The following is an 18,040-nucleotide window of genomic DNA, read 5'->3' as shown; positions in this document are numbered from 1 at the left end:
TGCTAGATTATAATCAATGTACTCCATCCAATCATATTTATAAGTTTCAAATTTGGGAAAGGGTGTAGTCTATTTTATAAATTTCAATTTAGGTTTGTCTTAACATTTAATTTTTTTTTTTTAATGTTGCCTTTAATTATTTCTCTCTTGCCACATTTTTCCACACATTTTCTTTTATCCTTTTTCTCATTTGCTATAAGGGCATATTTGAACATAAAAGTATATTTCTAATCTTTTTATTATTTGAACTAATTTTAACTAGTTGTTTGTTATCCGTAAATTAGTTATTTAAACTATAATAAGGACAAGCATAACAAACTACATATATGTTACTCTCTGGTTTTATTTATAAGTCACTTCTAACATATTTCACATAGACAAAAAAAAATCTTAAACTTCATTAATTCTCATTTAAAATTCAACTTTTCAACTTTAACCCTATTTAATATACAAGGTAAAATTATATATCTATACAAAAAATTTCTTTCAGTGCCCTATAAATAGGAGTAAAAAAAGTCTTCTCTTTTTGCTCTATAAATAGGACCAAAGAGTACATTTTTCATGGGTAAACTTTTGTGCATATATAACGGACCTTTTTACATTTCATATATAACAAGTAAAAATTTTACGAAGAATCCCATATAAATACTATTTGAATTTTAAAATGACAAATTAGTCATTCTAATTTTATAAAGAACAAATAAGTCTATATGTATTCATTTGGGATTTGTAATTTTTGACAATTTACCTACATGTCCTTTCTTTCATTCCCTTTTTATCAGATCAAAGAGAGTTCTTCTTTCTCTCTTTAGGTTCTTTTCTCTCTCCCTCGCAATGTTTCCGACGTCCTTCTCTTTAAGAACAATTACAAACCCTCTCCTCACTTCCAAATCGTCCCTCTCCAAACTTCCAACTCCAATTCACTTGTTTAGGGTTCCTCCAAACTTCCAACTTCCAAAATTATTTTAAATTACCTCTACGTTCCTCATGTTACAATTCTTCAATCATACAATGGGCTACTTCTCTATTTCTCTAGCTTTCTCATGTCGCTTGAAGAACACATATTTGTATCATGAGGTTTCTCATTCCTCATTTAAATATATATGATGTAATTGTTCTCAGAAGGCTACTGGCTTTTGATAAATATCATTATTTTAATGGTCAATTATATTACAAATGTAGTAAATCATGAAAGTTATTATTAACATGTTTATTATGACATGCCTTAGGTGTACTTATCTACTATCTACTAACTTCTCAAAACGTTAACCCCATTGTTTAATTCTCCCAAAAGGTTATACTTGGTGGAAATTGATCAAGTTAATAGTATAAAAATAGTCAAATATATTTTTCAAGTTGTCAGTCACGTTACATGTCTAGTCAATTTGTCTAATAGCCCTCTAAAAAATTACACCAAATCTGAAAATGACTAATAACATGTTGCAAAACATGTTATGAAAATAGTCATATGCATTGTATAAGTTGTTAATTACGTTACACATTTAGTAAAATTGTATAAAAATGATTAGTAATAAGTTGCAAAATATATTATGGAGATAGTCAATTTCACTTCACAAGTTGTCAATCACATTACATGTTTACTAAAATTGTCTAGAAATTGCTAATAACAGGCTGCAAAACACATTATAGAATAGTTAAATTCATTTTGCAAATTGTTAATCATGTTCCTTATTTAGTAACATTATTTGAAAATGGCTAATAACAAGGTGCAAAATATGTCATAGACATGGACAAATTTATTTCACAAGTTGTGAATCATGCTACATATTTAATAAAATTGTTTGGAAATGGTTAATAATAGGTTGGGAAATATATTATGAAAATAGGTACTTTTATTTCACAATTGATCAGTCACGTTACATGTTTAGTAATTTTGTTCAACTTAATTCCCTGACTTTTTCCTAGTCTGTAAATGGCTAATACCAAATTGTAAAACACGTTGTGAAAATAGTTAAGTTCAATTTGAAAGTTGTCAATCACTTTACAAAACATATTGATGCTTTTCATTTTATGTAGTGGCAGTTTAGTCTTTTTACCAAACTTTGCAAATCCCAAATTCCTACCTCATGCCCATTTGGTCCTTTCACTTATTTACATGACCTATTTGTCTTTTTAAATTTCAAAAGGTATTTTTGGGTCATTTTCCCAAAATTTCACTTGGTTTGGGTAATGGTATTAAATTTAGGAGTATGCAAGATTTATTTCATGAATAGTACAGTTTGTAATTTATAGATGACGATGTGTTGCAAAGAAATTATAAATGTTGATCTTTTTTGCCAACATTATAAATATGGATACTATTTTTTTTGTAAATTTATATAGCATATCAATATATTAACATCAATAAATTAAATAATCAAGTAAATTCAATTATATTGAGCTCAAAAATTTTTTTACAAAAATTAATGTTGAGCTATAAATGATAAAATGTAGCAAATTTTTATTGTCAATAAATATTTTACTTGCCTCATAAAAAAACAAATTTACTTGGAGTATCTTAATTAATTTCGACGGATTAAATTTCACCAAGAAGAGTAATATATGTGCAAAGTAGCTTAATTAATTAAATGGCGACAAGACAAGGCATACCTTTTATGGAAAAATGTGAATATGTATTTGAGAATTTTACTTCTTTATATTCCTTTTATTCATATGATCCATGTATATGAAATGATAATAAACTTATGATTAGGTACCCATTCACAAGTTAGTGCGGGTAAAATTAATATGGCCCTGTTTAGCCCATAAAAATTAATATGGGTCGACTAGACCCATCTGGTTTGGCCCATCATGAAACAGGAAATTAAAAACGGCCAGCCTCCTACCTTTAGGTATATTAAATTATTGGTGATTAATTACATATAAATAAAATACACTGCTTTTACTTCTTAATATAAAAGCTTATTAGATATTTTAATACTGATTTTACAGTGGTGCAATTTTGACCCTTTTTTTTTTTTTGGCAATTTTGATCCCGAGAGGCAAAATTGCACCTAATGATCAAGTACAAAATTATACAAAAAAAAGGAGATTAGAGACAAAATTATACCTAAAAAATAAGATCAAGGGCAAAATTATATTATTGAAAGATTAGAGACAAAATTGCATCTGAGAAATTAAATCAAAGTTAAAATTGCATCTTAACCGCATTTAATATGCTCGTAAATATAAGATCTTAATTCACTTTATCTCATATATTTATTCATCCCCCAAAATAGCCCTTATGATGATTGCATATGTTAGCATGTTTTTATTTTAATGCACATGATTAATCAGAGTTTTTTTTTTAGGGAAAACAACACTCATTTATTATAAATAACTAACTTAATTAATTTTTTTAATATTCATAAATAAGTTATCTAGCTCTTTTTTTTTTTTGTTAAAGCAAAGGTATCCTCTTATTAGAGGTAATCCTATTCGAGACACTGTCGGGCACTAAATTTGGACACTTCTTCTAGCAGGGATTCGAACCTTGGTTCGTCACGTTGTGAGGGACTAGCCCCTTCCGCTAGACCTAACCCCCGTTAGTATCTAGCTCTTATATTAAGGACGACAAGTAGCAGTGTAAATTAAATTGGGCCACTTTGACCTACTTGGGTTGGACTCTTATGAGCGAGGGATAAACTGGGCTAGACTATGAGTCTACTAGTTTTTGTTTATTAATAGTTAATTACTTAATTATATGCTATAAAAAAATTTTGTTTTCCACCAAAGAAAAGTAATGTTATTTATTTAAAAAAAGGGGTCAAATATATAGTTAAACCAGCCAACCCACTTAACCAAAGAAAATTCTTTTATACAGAAGATTGCAGAAAGTAGAATGCCAAAGATCAAAATACATGATTAATTGATTTGCATGAAGGGAGTCGTGAGCTGCCTGTATCCCAAATTAAAGTTACTTTTATGGGAGTGATTGATTATATAATTGAAAGATGTGGGACAACGTTATTATTATATATAATTATCTCACTTTTCTTAATCATGGCCATGCGTAATAATTAAATTAAGGGAACAAGGACCACATTTAATCACAAGAAGCATATTATTCCTCACAAACCGACGGACTAGTCAAAGCTGGAAAAGTCATCAGTATACATATCCACAATAATATCAGATTATTTTGTAAAAAAGAAAAAAGAGAATCAATCATATCAAATAATAATATATTCCACATTACGTGCTTTACTCTTTATGCCATTTGCCTTTTCTACCCCTAAAATTTTTTAGTTAGACTTGTACATTACAACGTCTGATTTTAAATATAAGATTTAGTTTCTACCGCAATTTATACTATAAATTAAATCTTATATTTATAATAGGAGGTAACAATCACATGTATACTGAAAGGCTTCCTGCTCATAAGTGCAGATCAATGCATGCATACACATACATATTTTATATACACACATATATATAAGATAATTGGTGAAGTCTTCCTAGTATAATTATAAATCCGTTATTGCATGGTTACTAGCATTACTCAACATTCTATTAACCTTTTTATATTTATTTTTTTGCCTGAACCTTTTTATATTTATTTAGACAATATTTATATCAAGTTACTCATATCTATTATATTAAGTTTTTCAGTCATATATAATCATGTGTCATATTTTTAAAATATTAGTATTTAATAGCATTTAATTATAAATCTATATAAAACAAAAAAGAACACAGTTTATATATGTTGAGATAATTTGATATAATGAATATATTAATAGAAGTAACTTGACTTGAGTTTCTTTTCTTTTTATTTTTTTATAATTTAGTGAGACTTATATATACTAGAATATATATTTATATTTGTTACATGTAAAACGAAATCCTTCCAACCCTTGAGTGCAAATTAATGCATGCATACATACATACCATATATACATATAGGCGCATATATATATATATATATATAGTTATATATTGAGGATAAAAATTGGTAGTCTTCCGACATGCACTAACATAATTATAAATACATTATTGCATGGTTTGGTCGCCTTTTTTATTTTTATTTCTTTTTAAAAAATCTAGTGAGACTTACATGTTAGAATATGTTTATATTTATCACATGTGTAACGAAAGTTTCCAACCCTTGAGTGCAGACCAATGGATACACACATATATACTACTTTTAATCTTTAATATAAGAGTTAGTTTCACATTCAATTTGATTCTAAATATAAGATTATAATTTATTTTGTTTATCATACTTATATATTTTTTAAAAATAGTCCTTATAATAGTTACATATATAAATATTTCATCGAATGGTAGTTCTAACTAATACATATGATTAATAAAGATATTTTAGAGAAAATAAGACATATTTGCTATAAATAACTAACTAACAAACTTTTTTAATCTACTCAAACTAATAAATTAGCTCTTATATTAAGAAACGGAGATAGTATGTATATATATAATTATGTATATCTATATATAATATTGAGGATAAAAAAATTGGTAAAGTCTTCCCACATGCACTAGCATATATAATTAATATGCTACTATTTATATTTGCCACGTGTAGTATAACGAAGGAGAATACCGGAAAAGAAAAACAAGTAGTACCATTTTCGGTTTTTAATATAAGATTCAATTAATTAATTTGAAAAGATTAAAAAAGTTAAATAAATTTACCACTTTTTTTTCAAACTAATTTTTCTGACTAATAAATTGACATATAATTTAATGATACATATTAGTATTTTAGAGAGATCATGTAACATATATTATGATTAAGTAATATTTTAGTTTCCTTAATTTTTTCAAATTAATCAATTAAGTCTTATATATTAAGGACTGAAGGAGGTGTACAAGGACCGTCATTGACCTAGTAATGAAATTATATTACTACCTTTGGTTCTTAATATAAGATCTACTTGATTGACTTGAGTAGATTAAAAAAAGTTTGTTAAGTTAATTATTTGTAATAAATAAGTGTTGTCTCTCCTAGAATACCATTGCTAATCATATTTATTAGTTAGAACTACCATATGATGAAACCTTTAAAATGTGTGACTACTATAAAGATTTTTTTTTAAAGGATAAATATGAGAGATAAAGTGAATTTTGGTATTATATTTAGGACCAAATTGAATATCAAATTAGCTCTCATATTAAGGACATGAAGTAGTAATATTTATTATTCTAAAACATACCCGAGGAGGAGGAAGTTTTTTAATTAAAGTTTCTTTTTTATCTTAATCAGCTTATGCATTTATTCGTTAAAATAATAGTCAGTTAAAGAATTTTCTTTCATTTTATTGAATCGTATTTATGTTATTAAAATAAAACTTTAGAAAAATTTATTTCAAATTTTTATAAACATATAAAATGAAACATTCGAAGAGATCCTAATACTAAGATATGAACATATGAACATATAATGAATAAAGTAACTCTTAGAAGTTATGAATAACATATATCAACAAGTGTCCAGTGTCTGTGTGTCTGTCTTTTTTTCAAAGTTTATACACAAAATACGTCAAGACTCCTATAAAAGTTAATTAGGAGTTAAATTATTTGATTTTAAATATAAGACATTAATAATCTACTTTATTATCCCATATTTATTATTGTTTTCTTAAACTATCTCTATTTCTTATCAATTGTATATGTTAAGAGAGTTTGTAGTAAGGGATGGGTTCAATGCAAATAATTTAAGAGTTCGTTTTAAAAAAATTAATACATATTTTTACAAATAACTAATTTAGTTAATTTATTTAATCCACACAAATTAGTTGAGAAAATCTTATATTAAGCACTGAATATAGTGTTATATATAAAGTTTTAAATAAATTACAATACTTGTAGATAATGAATAGCATAACTCATTTATATATCTAATTTCTTTTTTTTTTGGCCAATATATTTCTAATTTCACATAACGCATATAAATTCACACTAATTTGATAAAAACTTAAGTGTAATATGATCATGCGCAACGTAGCTAACAAATAATTGCGTTTAGCTTGACGAGTGGCAGCCTAATATTGCCACCCTTAGATTTTACCTAATTTGGTAAACCAACCACACTCTAGTTGCTTTATATATGTGTTTTGTACCATACGATATGATTAAAAATTCCAAGGGAAGTTATATGATGATATGGCTTTAAATCTCTATACTCCATCGTCCAATTCTTAATACAATCTAGTTTATAATTAAATTAGAATTTCTTTTCATTTTAAACTTAGAATTATACACCTAATTTATATACTTATTGACGATAAATGCATGCTTATTTCATTAAAATATTTTTTAATAATTATTCATGGATGAAAATCCTTGTATAACGCAAAGAAAAATAAATAAATTTAAAATAGGGAAAATTAATCTTTTGGTTCTTATAGTTTTCAATCATTTGTAACTCAATTCTTATATTTTGACTCGGTGCAATTCAATTCCTATAATTTTGATTCGATTGTAATTTAAATCTTAAAGTTTGACTTGCTGTAACTTGGTCTCTTTATTTTTAACCATTTTATAATTTAGTTCCCTTTTTACTATACATGTAATTTTTTTTTTTAAAATAAAGACTAAATTATAAAATAGATAACATTATAGGAATCGAATTGCAGTAAATTAAACTTTAGGAACTAAGTTATAAAAGAATCAAAACAACAAAGATTGAGTTGTATTGAGTCAAATTTATAAGGATAAAAATTAATTTTTTTAAAAAAAAAAGCCAGTATTTAAAATGCGTTCGGTAATCTTTCCAAATGCATACACGGTAACTCTTTGAAGTGACATGAAGCCATTTGTGAAATTTGTCAGCGTCAACGTCAAAATTGTGGGGGATAGCTACCGTTGGCAACTACTTCATATAACCTGCCATTTCCTTTTTGAGCCCACTTGCCTTTTCCCTTGCCCCATCCCTTCACGCCCATTTCATACGCACACGCTTGCTCCCAGCCACCCCACTCTCATCTTCTTCCTTCCTCCTCTCCCCCCTCTATATATTCCTTTCCCCGCCTTCCTCTACTTTGTCAGCCCACTCCTCTGCTCTCAATTCTTCTCCACTACTCTCAGCTATGAAAGAGTCCTTTGTTGTCCAAGACTCCTACGTCTTCAAAGAAGAAACCCTCCTCACCGTTCTCAAGACCTCTCTCTTCTTCGCCGGCGACGGCTTCACCGTCTACGATTCTCACGGCCAGCTTGTCTTCCGGGTGGACACTTACGGACCCGACGCCCGTGATAAGGACGAGCTCGTCCTCATGGATCCTCACGGCCTCTGCCTCCTCACCGTTCGCCGGAAGGTAACCATACATACACCATCCTTCATTCCTGAGATTCATCCCCCCGGCCCCAATCTCACATCAAAACGCTGATGTTTCATTCTCATGGTTCCATACTTGAATTGAACTTCTACTGCTGGTTCACTGTAATTAGTTGTTTTGTCATGTCAATTGTTCTCTTCAACAGTTATAATTGGATAAATTGTTTTGTCCTTGTGAAACAGAGGCCGAGCCTGCATCAACGGTGGGAAGGGTACAAGGGGGAGAGGATGGACGGCGACAAGCCGATCTTCAGCGTGAAGAGATCATCGATCATCGGGCGGGCACGAGCGAGCGTGACGGTGGAGTTGTACGACGACAACAGCGGCGGAGAAGAGCAGCAATACTACCAGATCGAAGGTTGCTTCCCGCAGAGAAACTGTACGGTGTACAATGCGACGAAGGAATCCATGGCGGAGATCCGACGAAAGGTGGATCAGACAACGAGCGTGATGCTGGGGAAGGAAGTGTTCACGCTTTGCGTGAAGCCGGGGTTTGATGGAGCCTTCGCCATGGGATTGGTCCTCGTTCTGGATCAGATCAACGGCGACGATTACGTGGACAATGGAACAGAGCCTACGGTGCACCCCACCGCGGAGGATTAAAACCGTAAGCTTATCCCTGTACACGATTACTATTATGATCCCACTGAAGAAGTGTCCCTCTGGAAGGGAACCTAGTGCGCCCTTTTTTACAGGCTCATGTGCCCTTAAAATAATAATTGTACTTTGTAATGCAAGTCATTTGAGAGTGGCTTTGTGTAAATTATTTATTAATATTTGATAAAGTTAAAAGGTTAGCTTTTGATTAGTTTAAATGAAGACTTCTCATGAACGGCCAAGTGACTTGCACAAGGGGGTATATATAAAATATGTGTCATTTTAAAATTCATGTCGGCCTTGTGATTTAGATTTTGAGTGAAGGTTCTCCTGCCTTTCTTTTCCTCCAAAAATCCAAAGAAAACAAAAAAAATATATTACTTTTTAAATATACGGTTCATTTTGTATAGTAATTTGGAAGTGCTATTATTTTGCTTTTACTCACAAGTCACAATCAAAGGGGAACGAATTAACTAGAAGGATTTGTGAACTAAATCCTAACGCTAATGCCCTTCCCGCCGACGAAGACCTCAGCGAGCATATGGTGGGTGTGTCCTTATTTTCATCCTTCTATTAGTCTCTTTCTAATCTTTCATGAAAATTGGTGGTCATTATCTTTTAGGAGGTATTTGAATAGAAATCAAATTATGATTTTAAAAGTGTTTTTACGGTTTACAAAATAAATATGTGAAAAAATTTGTTTCGTTTTGTTGTTAAACACCCTCTTAGTCCATTTTATTTCCTATCATCTCATTGTATTCCATTTGTATTCTTTCCAACAACCTAACGTGCCATTGCTTTTCTAATCATTTTATTGCCATCCCCTAATTCTCTACATCATCTTGAACTTGAAAATAATCCATGTCGAGTTACGAGTATCAAGATTAAAATTGTCCTAATAAATATATTTCTCGATATTTAAATTTGTATTATTCTCTTTATCAGAAAGTAGTGCCATAAATAATAAAACTTCTTCTATGCAAAATTTTATCAAAGCTAAAATAATAAGGGAGAATGACAGAAAAAGAAGCTGAAAATTATAAATTCCAAATAAAGTTGGTAACACAACGTTATTTGGTATTGACAAGTCTGAATTTGCAAATAATAATAAATTTTTGTTGACATTTCTTGTTTGGCATTTACAAAATTCTAGCTTCTTTTTTGTCATTGTTCCAAATAACAATCCCTAACTATTTATTTACTATTTTTGGTCAAATTAAACTATAACTAGATCTTATATTTTTCAGGTTCTTAATGTAAAATCTAGTTAAGTAATTTGAGTAGATTAAGGATGTTAGTTAAATTAGTTAATATGTAATGTTTTTTTCCTCCAAAAACACCACATGCATCCTCCTTAATTTTCTTATCCCTCTCCTACTTGATTATTATTGGGAGAATATAATAGGATTAATTTAGAAAAAATTAATAAACATGAAAATAGATATTACATGTAGGATCAATATCAATTCTCCAATTAGATTTTATATTAAAGACTGGGTATTAAAATAGGGTAGAGTTTTTCGCCTGGGGATGGCTTGAAATCCCATGCCCTTTTGATTCAGTTCTGAATTCTCCCAAAATGAAGATGCTGTAAACGGTCTTATAGTCGCCTTCTTTTGCCAGATTATAGTATGGATGCTTGTATGTGTATCCTTTTAAAAATATGACAAAGACGGGAATTTAATGCTATACATATATGGTCCTATCCAATTCTATTTAAATTACTCAGAGTCTAATAAAATTTATCAATACTAAAGAATTTGGACTAAAGAAATACATAAAAAGATGGGCGGTTCACTTTTGGAAGTTGATGATATCAATGTCATATCGGGAAAGAAAAATGCAGAATGGGAGGATAATAAGATCAAAGATATGAGATTTTGGAATCACTAATAAAGCCAAATTTATATTTATATATATGTTGTTTGTTTTTGTTTATTAATGTTATTATGACTAGGAACAGATAAGTATTGTTGATGATAGTGCCGCCTTCGCCCGACATGGATTGCACCTCATTCTGTGATTCAAATCCCAAACGTTTTGTTCTTATTTTATCATTTCAAATAAAATTTAATATGAGACGTGTTCCTCCCTTTTATTTTTTTTTTAACTTTTTCTGTACCAAAGAAAAAGACAGTGCATCTAAAATAATGCAAATTTATTTTTTTAAAAAAATCAAAATATGCAACTAAAAACAATGCAATTATAGATTTGATCCCTCAATTTAATCTCATTGAGATATCAACTACTCATTTTATCTTTAATATAAGATCTAATTAACTAATTTGATTAGATTAATGATACTAGTTAGATTAGTTAATATGATATATTTTTTAAAAAAAACTCTTAATCATCTTCCTTAATTTTCTCCTTCCCTTTTCTACTTGATTATTACTAAGGGAATATTAAGAGGGTCAGTTTAGAAAAATATTAATAAATATATGAAATAAATCTTACATATAGGACTGACATCAACTTTCAAATTAGATCATACATAGACCAAAGGAGTATTAAATTATAATCTAATGATATTGAAATAAAGCCCACTGTTTTTTTTCTTAAAAAAATTTTATTTGCAACTTTTGATATCTCTAAAATCCAAATTCATATAATTATCACGTTTTGAAATAGCCATGAATATATCCTTTTCTGCAAAGGGAAAACAACACACACACACACATCCTACTATACATCCTCATTCTCCATGTGCAGTAAAATACTTAAAAGTTATTAATTTGATCTAATATTTAATAATTATTTAATTTTATTCCTCTTTAATACGCACTTTTTTTAGGAAAAAAACAATGTAAAAAAAAACAAATTGATGGTAAAATTATTGGTATATATAATATATACTATATATAAATTTACTAATCTAAAATATTATAAATCGAACCAGATACATATATTGAAGAATATTACAAACTTTTTCATTAATTCACCCGAAAAATGATAAGGTTTAATCTCAACCGTATAAATCACAATTGGTTCGAGTGATTTTACACTTCTTTTTTCAATAAATCTCAATTAAGTTCAAGCTTCATGCTACGAGAAAATGGCCATTCAAATGTTTTATTTCTAAGTTGAATTATGTGACTTTCGGGGACCAAATCAAACCAGTTATATCATTAAGAAAAACGTTCAATCTTTAATACATATCGTCCTACATATTTCGTTTTTGTTGCTTTCTTTTCTTCGGGAGAGTCTGGTCCCGTTTCTTTGCGGGAGCATGCTGCAATGCCACACAAAAAAAAAAAGCACAAAAATATCTTTTTAGACTCATAAATATAATAATTCCGTGGTCTTCTTTTGCTGTGATATTAAATTATTAATTCACAATATAAAGTAGATGATAATATCAATAAAAAGCTTATAATAGCGCGTTCAATAAAAAAGCACATGCATGTTCAATTGTTCATACTGGGTCTCTCGTCTAGTCCATATGGAACAAAACTTTTTTCTTTTTTAACTTTAAATTTAATCATTTTATTCTGAGAATTTAGTTCTGTTTATATTGTCAAGAATCAAATACCTTTGAGGAACTTGCACGCCCACATATTTTTATGTTATTAAAGGAATATTAAAAACCAATTTAATTTTCAGAATCACCAAGCTAGGTGCAGATCATTTTCTCATGAGAGAATACAGTGTATTATATTCATTTTTTAATTTTAGAAAAAGAAATGCGATCATCTCAAATAAATTAATTCTACCAACTTACTTGATTCAAGTAGTTTAATTTTAAATAATTTTTATATAAGGTAAAAATATATGTATGAATTTTATCTACATAACGATAAAAGTTTTATCGAAATAAATCAATTGTTGTCATTAAACGCTGAGAATTGAGACTGCGCGTTATCCCATCGATATTGACGAGGTCAAAGGTTTTATTCTGGTAATTATAAATTTTGTGAGTTTGCAAAGTAAGTACGTGGCGGTTTAATTTTTTTATTTATTATTGTAACTTAATTATTAGAACATTTCGTTACGATTTTTAGTTTAATTTAATATTAATAAATATATATTATTAGCTAATATTTATTAATATTTATATAATTTAATATTCTTCTGTTTAAACCATTTCCCTCCTTACTTATATTCTTATTTATTCTATACCATAAAAATTATATATGCTGAGTTAGTTAAAATTACTGTTTCTACCAAAAATGTCTTTAACGAGTGTTTCAATCGAAGGGGGCACTAGGTCTGTGACGTCTCATTCTTGAAAGAATCAATCGGAGTGGAAAATGATGAGTCAATTTCTTAGCTTCTTTGCGAATTAATAAATCCAAAATACGGGTGGAGAATATAATAACACGTCAAATTAAAATATATTATTGTAAAGAGAAAGAAATTATAAATACTTTAATATGGAAAAAATTTTATTATGTGGCCTGACATCAACAATACAAGGCAATTATTGAAAATAGATCCCAAGCCAACGCAAACACTATGCCAAAACTCCCACCATTACAGTATCCTGCTAATTATTAAACTGAGAAAATATACCATCATCTATATATAGGTTTAGCCATCATCTCTAGAGGACCAGTTTCCCCAAGGCGAAGCAAAGCATGATCAAGAAGAAACCAGCAAGGGCAGGAGGAGGAGGAGCAGAATTGGACGGAGGAGGAGGAGCAGAACTGGGCCGAGGAGAAGGAATTTGTGGGGTCGACGACGACGGAGCACCCGCCGGGGTCGGGGAGGAGCCGGAGCCGACGGTGACGGCCAACTTCTGTCCCCCCTGGCAGTGTTGGCCGACGGTGCAAATGAAATAGTGGGTGCCGGTTTCTTTGAGGGTAACGTTGGCGGGGCCGGCGGTGATCGTGGCCCCTATCTGATTACCTGAAGTGCAAGCATCGAACGAAGCTTTCGGAACTCTGACCACGTCATGTACGTTTGTAGGGAAGTTGAACGCTACCACCACCAAAAACGAAAAAGAAAACAAACTAATTAATAATAAGATCGATAAGAATATATAAATGATGAAGATTAAGGGGGTGTTTGGGGACCAAACCATGGTTTGAGAAAAAATCACCCAAACACCTTTAAGTGTATGTGTGTGTGTGGAGATTTATATACATATATGTGTGTGTGTGTACGTACAAAGAACATCGTTGAGGTGAAAGGTCTTGGAAGAAGCCCAAGTGGCGTAGAAATTGGCATCGGAGGGGACAGTCCAACCGGTGGTGTCTCCGACGACGTGCACAGTCTGGGCAGCGGCGCAATTCAGAAGCAGAGAAGGCAGAAATATTAATGCAGAAGCAGCAGCAACGCAAAAATCACAGGTTTTGGCCATGCTTAATAATTAATTATATTAAGTGGGATTTAATTGAAGATATGAGGAGGAGGAGGAAGAAGAAGAAGAAAGAACGATGAATGACAATATGGGAAGTGGGAAATAATGGAAGAGAAGGGGTATGGGTATAAATAGAAAGCGAAGGCGTGTGTGGATTATTCAACACGCGGGACTGAGCAAAGCAAAGACAAGACCAAGTTGGCCAGTCAACTCAGCTTGCTGTGTTTAATCAATGCACTGCTGCAGCGGGGTCGTCCTTCCCATTCTCATACGCTCACACGACCAATCTGCCAAAGTAACTAATTCATCTCCTTTTGCCATTTCACGTCGCTACCCATAATATGAATAAATATCAAAGTACTAACGACCGGACACGTCAGGGTTAGATTGAAATGACTTATTAATACTACTTTCGATATTTATTATAAAAACTAGTTGACTAATTTAAGTAGATTAAAAAAACTAGTTAAATTAGTTATTTATAATAAATAAATATTGTCTTTCCTAAAATAACTTTTCTAATCAAATATATTGGTTAGAACTATCATTATTACAATGACCACCTTAAAAAAAATAGATAAATATGAAAGAAAAAATAGATTAGGATATTATATTTTGGATCAAAATAAAAGTGAAATAAGATTTTATATTAAGGACATGAGGTAGTAACTTTTTAATTATAATTTATAGAATGCAATATAAATATGGGATGAGAGTTTCATTTCAATTTACGTGACATATATTTATAAGTACTTAAATAAGCATATCCAAATGATGACGTGAGAGACAGTATCTCTAATTTATAGTATGTATGATATATACATATATATAGATATATATATAATTTATATGAATCCACACTATATTACTAGTATGTGAATAGTTTGACTCATATCAATTTTCTTGGAAAAAAACCCCATAATATATTTTCATATATATATATATATATATATATAGTTTAAGGAGTCATGCATGATTGATAGGTGGGGGCCATAATGACTAGTTTTCTCAATCACATTCAAAGTCTGGACGAAATTGTGTAAATGGGACCAACGAGAAAGTTCAACGTTCACTTGTGTCTGTAATTTGAAGTTTGAAAGCACAGCCTTTTTGGTTGCAAGGCGTTGGAATTGTGGAAAATCCCTCCCTCCAACTTTCTCTAAACTTTCCAAAGTCAAAATAGACTTCCCAACCCCAATTGCACGTTCCACCGCTCTATCCCCATGAACAATCCTCTAAAGTTCCTCCCCCCCCCCCCCAAAAAGCAAAAAAGTTGCTGAATTTTCTTTCTTTTTTAAAATAAAAGGTCGGTGAATTTTTATGGAATGGAAAAATAATTTGTGTACTAATTCATAAACTTTATTTTCCTGTTTTATTTATAAAATGAATTTATTATAAATTTAAGTTTCTATTTATATCTTGTGAAGTTTTGCGCGCGTACTATTACAAAGAAAGTTAGCATGGAGAAGAATCATAAATTAAAACAGACATGATTAAATATTACACCGCTCAGATGTAAGGAGGGAAAAGGGAACAACAAGATTGGATCATCAGATATGAACAAGACAAGAAAGAATGCCTAGTTAAGGGTACAATGCTGGGATGAGGGTTAATTGCAAAGAATAATTAAGGTTTGATTACTTATACGGGTAAGTGTCCCAAACATTCTGGGCATGCCACAATCTGATGAAATGCTTCATTCAATAAGCTTGTTGCCTTCAATCATCTCTGACCGATCATGATCATAACGTTAAAAGAAGAAAAGCAACACTAGTTGTGATAGCCAACATGTATGAACACCCAATTCCCTGCAGGCCAAAATAGATGTTAGAAACATATATGCCCATGAAAGATCTATCTTAAAAGCAGGAAACTTTTGACTGTCTCTATGCTAATTATCTCAGATAACACCTAACCATGAAGTTTCTATAGTGAAACATCCACCATATTGGTTTATTAAGCCTCCCCTGAAATTGAGTAAAATGGGTAGCAAGGGCAAACAGAGAGATGTGAATAGTGATTACATATTGCCTTGTGACATCTCGGTGCCTAAATAGTTCACGGCTGCTAAGAAATATGTGACAAAGTACTCATAATATATGAAGTTGAGGTAACAAACATTCATAACATTAAAAGAAGATGGCAGACAACATGGGATTTTCAAGAAAGCTCTGAGGTTATAATTGATGTTTTCGTGATGTGTATTCCATACCTTGAAGGAAAGACGAGAAGAGGTTGCTGAAGAAGCCTTAAGGCCAGTGAAGCCAATGTTATAGGCAATGCTTCCATCAGCCTTAAACAATCCGAAGTTTCTCTCTGAGGTTGGACCAGGCTTCAAGTTCTCATTAAACAAAGCAAACACATAAGCCCTTGCCTTGATCTTTGGCCTGTAAGGAGTTCCCTTCTTCTTCAGAAGCCGCTTCCTCAAATGATAATTATAAGTCCTGGCATTCTCCACCGTGGCTCCGGCTTCATTTGCATCCCCACGAGAAGCCCACCCAGTCTCAGACACAATAACCTCCATTTTCTCAAACCCGGCCTTCTCCAAAGCAGCATAGGCTGCATCAACCATAGCGTCAAACATGTTATCATAATGCAGTTTTGTCTTTGCATCATAAATCCCGGGGCTTTTCTTGAAAAGAGCATAGTTAATGTCAATATGTTCAGGGTCATTCTTATAGGCCAGAAAAGGGTATGCGTTTATGAAGAAAGGAGAGCCAATCTGTGAGAAGAACTGCAAGAGAGGTTTCATGAATGGGACAATGTCTTCTCTGAAAGTGCAGGATGATGGAGGGTATGAATTGGCAAAAACAGCCTCAGAATGTGGACTTGAAACCTGAATGTCATCAGCTAAATCAAGCCTATCAAGGGCACTGTAGACATTCTTTGCTGCAGGAAGAAGAACTTCCCATAGCTGCAAATCTGTGCCTCCAAGGATTTCATTTCCCACTGCAATTCCTCGGATTTTAGTTCCGGGAAGAAATGGCTGAACGTTCTCTTTGATCCAAGTCATGGCTTGATCTTCCCCTACACTGATTCCTGTCAACAACTCATTGGGAAGTCCAATCACAATCTCAATCCCAGACCCTTTGAAGGCCGTGAGGACACTATGGTCAGCATCATAAATTCTGATGTTCTTGATCTTCGCAGCTTTTAAAAGTGTCACCACACTGTGAGGTGAAGGCAGATTATCTGCTATCCTTCCATAGTTCACTCCATATGTTCCTGTAAAGAAGTTATCCGCCATAACTGCGTTCCAAACAAGTGAAAAAACTGGTTTAGAGGATCACATTACATTAATCAAATAAACAAAACTCATGGAAAACATGTAGTTTAGTGACATGAAGAATGTAATTAGAAGGAGAAGTGGATGATGATACCATAGTGGGAAGTAAATACAGAGAAGATAAGAAGAAGAAGCCAAAGGAGGAAAGAAGAGAAGACCATCTGGGAATTGAGCATTATTATTTAGAAATGAAGAGCATTCCAATGATGGAAAGAATGTGGGGAAGGGAGGCTGTATTATGTAATTCAGTAAAATGGGGGTAACGTCATTAGTGAAGGAGAATCCATAAACAATCCTTGTCATGATGCAATACTTTTCCTGCAGGAATGCCATAGAAGGCCTAAGATTCTTAGCCTTGCATCAAAGAAGAAAGCTAACAAAAAGAGGAAAGATTCTTAACCTGAAGACAAAGACGATGCAGTTTTGTGGGGATTGGAGAGAATAGATTCTTCCCTTTCCTGCTGACCCCTTTTGCCTCTGGATCTTAAAGTTCACTTTTTGTTGTTGTTTCTTTCATATGCTCTAAGTGTCGTTTTCATTTACTTGTGTCTCTAGAAAC

At 31.5% G+C, this 18,040-nt stretch overlaps 3 protein-coding genes across 5 annotated transcripts; 1 reads left to right on the top strand and 2 right to left on the bottom strand.

Annotated features, from left to right (window-relative positions):
• The first annotated feature begins 7,908 nt into the window (after positions 1-7,908).
• On the top strand, positions 7,909-9,183 carry LOC114735651 (protein LURP-one-related 5). Its single transcript, XM_028923353.1, has 2 exons — positions 7,909-8,276; positions 8,480-9,183. Exons 1-2 carry the CDS (start codon positions 8,052-8,054, stop codon positions 8,897-8,899), a joined length of 645 nt encoding a protein of 214 aa, XP_028779186.1. The 5' UTR covers positions 7,909-8,051; the 3' UTR covers positions 8,900-9,183.
• A 4,067-nt stretch (positions 9,184-13,250) lies between these two features.
• LOC114735652 (cucumber peeling cupredoxin) lies at positions 13,251-14,263 on the bottom strand. Of its 2 annotated transcripts, XM_028923355.1 has the most exons (3): positions 14,003-14,263; positions 13,522-13,813; positions 13,423-13,484 (listed from the first exon to the last, which is right to left on the bottom strand). In XM_028923355.1, the coding sequence occupies exons 1-3, from the start codon at positions 14,193-14,195 to the stop codon at positions 13,475-13,477; spliced, it is 495 nt and encodes a 164-aa protein (XP_028779188.1). In that variant the 5' UTR covers positions 14,196-14,263; the 3' UTR covers positions 13,423-13,474. The 2 variants fall into 2 exon arrangements, with proteins under 2 accessions (XP_028779187.1, XP_028779188.1); XM_028923354.1 differs by having other exon boundaries at positions 13,251-13,813.
• A 1,649-nt stretch (positions 14,264-15,912) lies between these two features.
• Positions 15,913-17,920, bottom strand: LOC114735650 (glucan endo-1,3-beta-glucosidase 14-like). 2 transcript variants are annotated; one of them, XM_028923352.1, is made up of 3 exons: positions 17,882-17,920; positions 16,408-17,444; positions 15,913-16,003 (listed from the first exon to the last, which is right to left on the bottom strand). In XM_028923352.1, the coding sequence occupies exons 2-3, from the start codon at positions 17,440-17,442 to the stop codon at positions 15,938-15,940; spliced, it is 1,101 nt and encodes a 366-aa protein (XP_028779185.1). In that variant the 5' UTR covers positions 17,443-17,444; positions 17,882-17,920; the 3' UTR covers positions 15,913-15,937. The 2 variants fall into 2 exon arrangements, with proteins under 2 accessions (XP_028779185.1, XP_028779183.1); XM_028923350.1 differs by lacking the exon at positions 17,882-17,920 and adding an exon at positions 17,576-17,746.
• Between the last annotated feature and the right edge of the window lie 120 nt (positions 17,921-18,040).

The sequence above is a fragment of the Neltuma alba genome, unplaced genomic scaffold, assembly GCF_004799145.2.
Source record: "Neltuma alba isolate B1F8T4 unplaced genomic scaffold, ASM479914v2 tig00013242_pilon, whole genome shotgun sequence".
NCBI lineage: Eukaryota > Viridiplantae > Streptophyta > Magnoliopsida > Fabales > Fabaceae > Neltuma > Neltuma alba.
The sequence above is the reverse complement of the archived record's forward strand: the minus strand, read 5'-3'. Positions and strand labels throughout refer to the sequence as shown.

Excerpts from the sequence above, each read along its gene's own strand:
- LOC114735650 (XM_028923350.1), bottom strand. The coding sequence starts at position 17,657 with ATGCTCAATTCCCAGATGGTCTTCTCTTCTTTCCTCCTTTGGCTTCTT. Across the intron at positions 17,445-17,575 it reads TGTATTTACTTCCCACTATG|TTATGGCGGATAACTTCTTT; the intron begins GTATCATCATCC and ends TTTGGAACGCAG. Across the intron at positions 16,004-16,407 it reads CTTCTCGTCTTTCCTTCAAG|GGAATTGGGTGTTCATACAT; the intron begins GTATGGAATACA and ends TTTGGCCTGCAG.
- LOC114735652 (XM_028923354.1), bottom strand. The coding sequence starts at position 14,195 with ATGGCCAAAACCTGTGATTTTTGCGTTGCTGCTGCTTCTGCATTAATA. Across the intron at positions 13,814-14,002 it reads TCACCTCAACGATGTTCTTT|CGTTCAACTTCCCTACAAAC; the intron begins GTACGTACACAC and ends TGGTGGTGGTAG.
- LOC114735651 (XM_028923353.1), top strand. The coding sequence starts at position 8,052 with ATGAAAGAGTCCTTTGTTGTCCAAGACTCCTACGTCTTCAAAGAAGAA. Across the intron at positions 8,277-8,479 it reads TCCTCACCGTTCGCCGGAAG|AGGCCGAGCCTGCATCAACG; the intron begins GTAACCATACAT and ends CTTGTGAAACAG.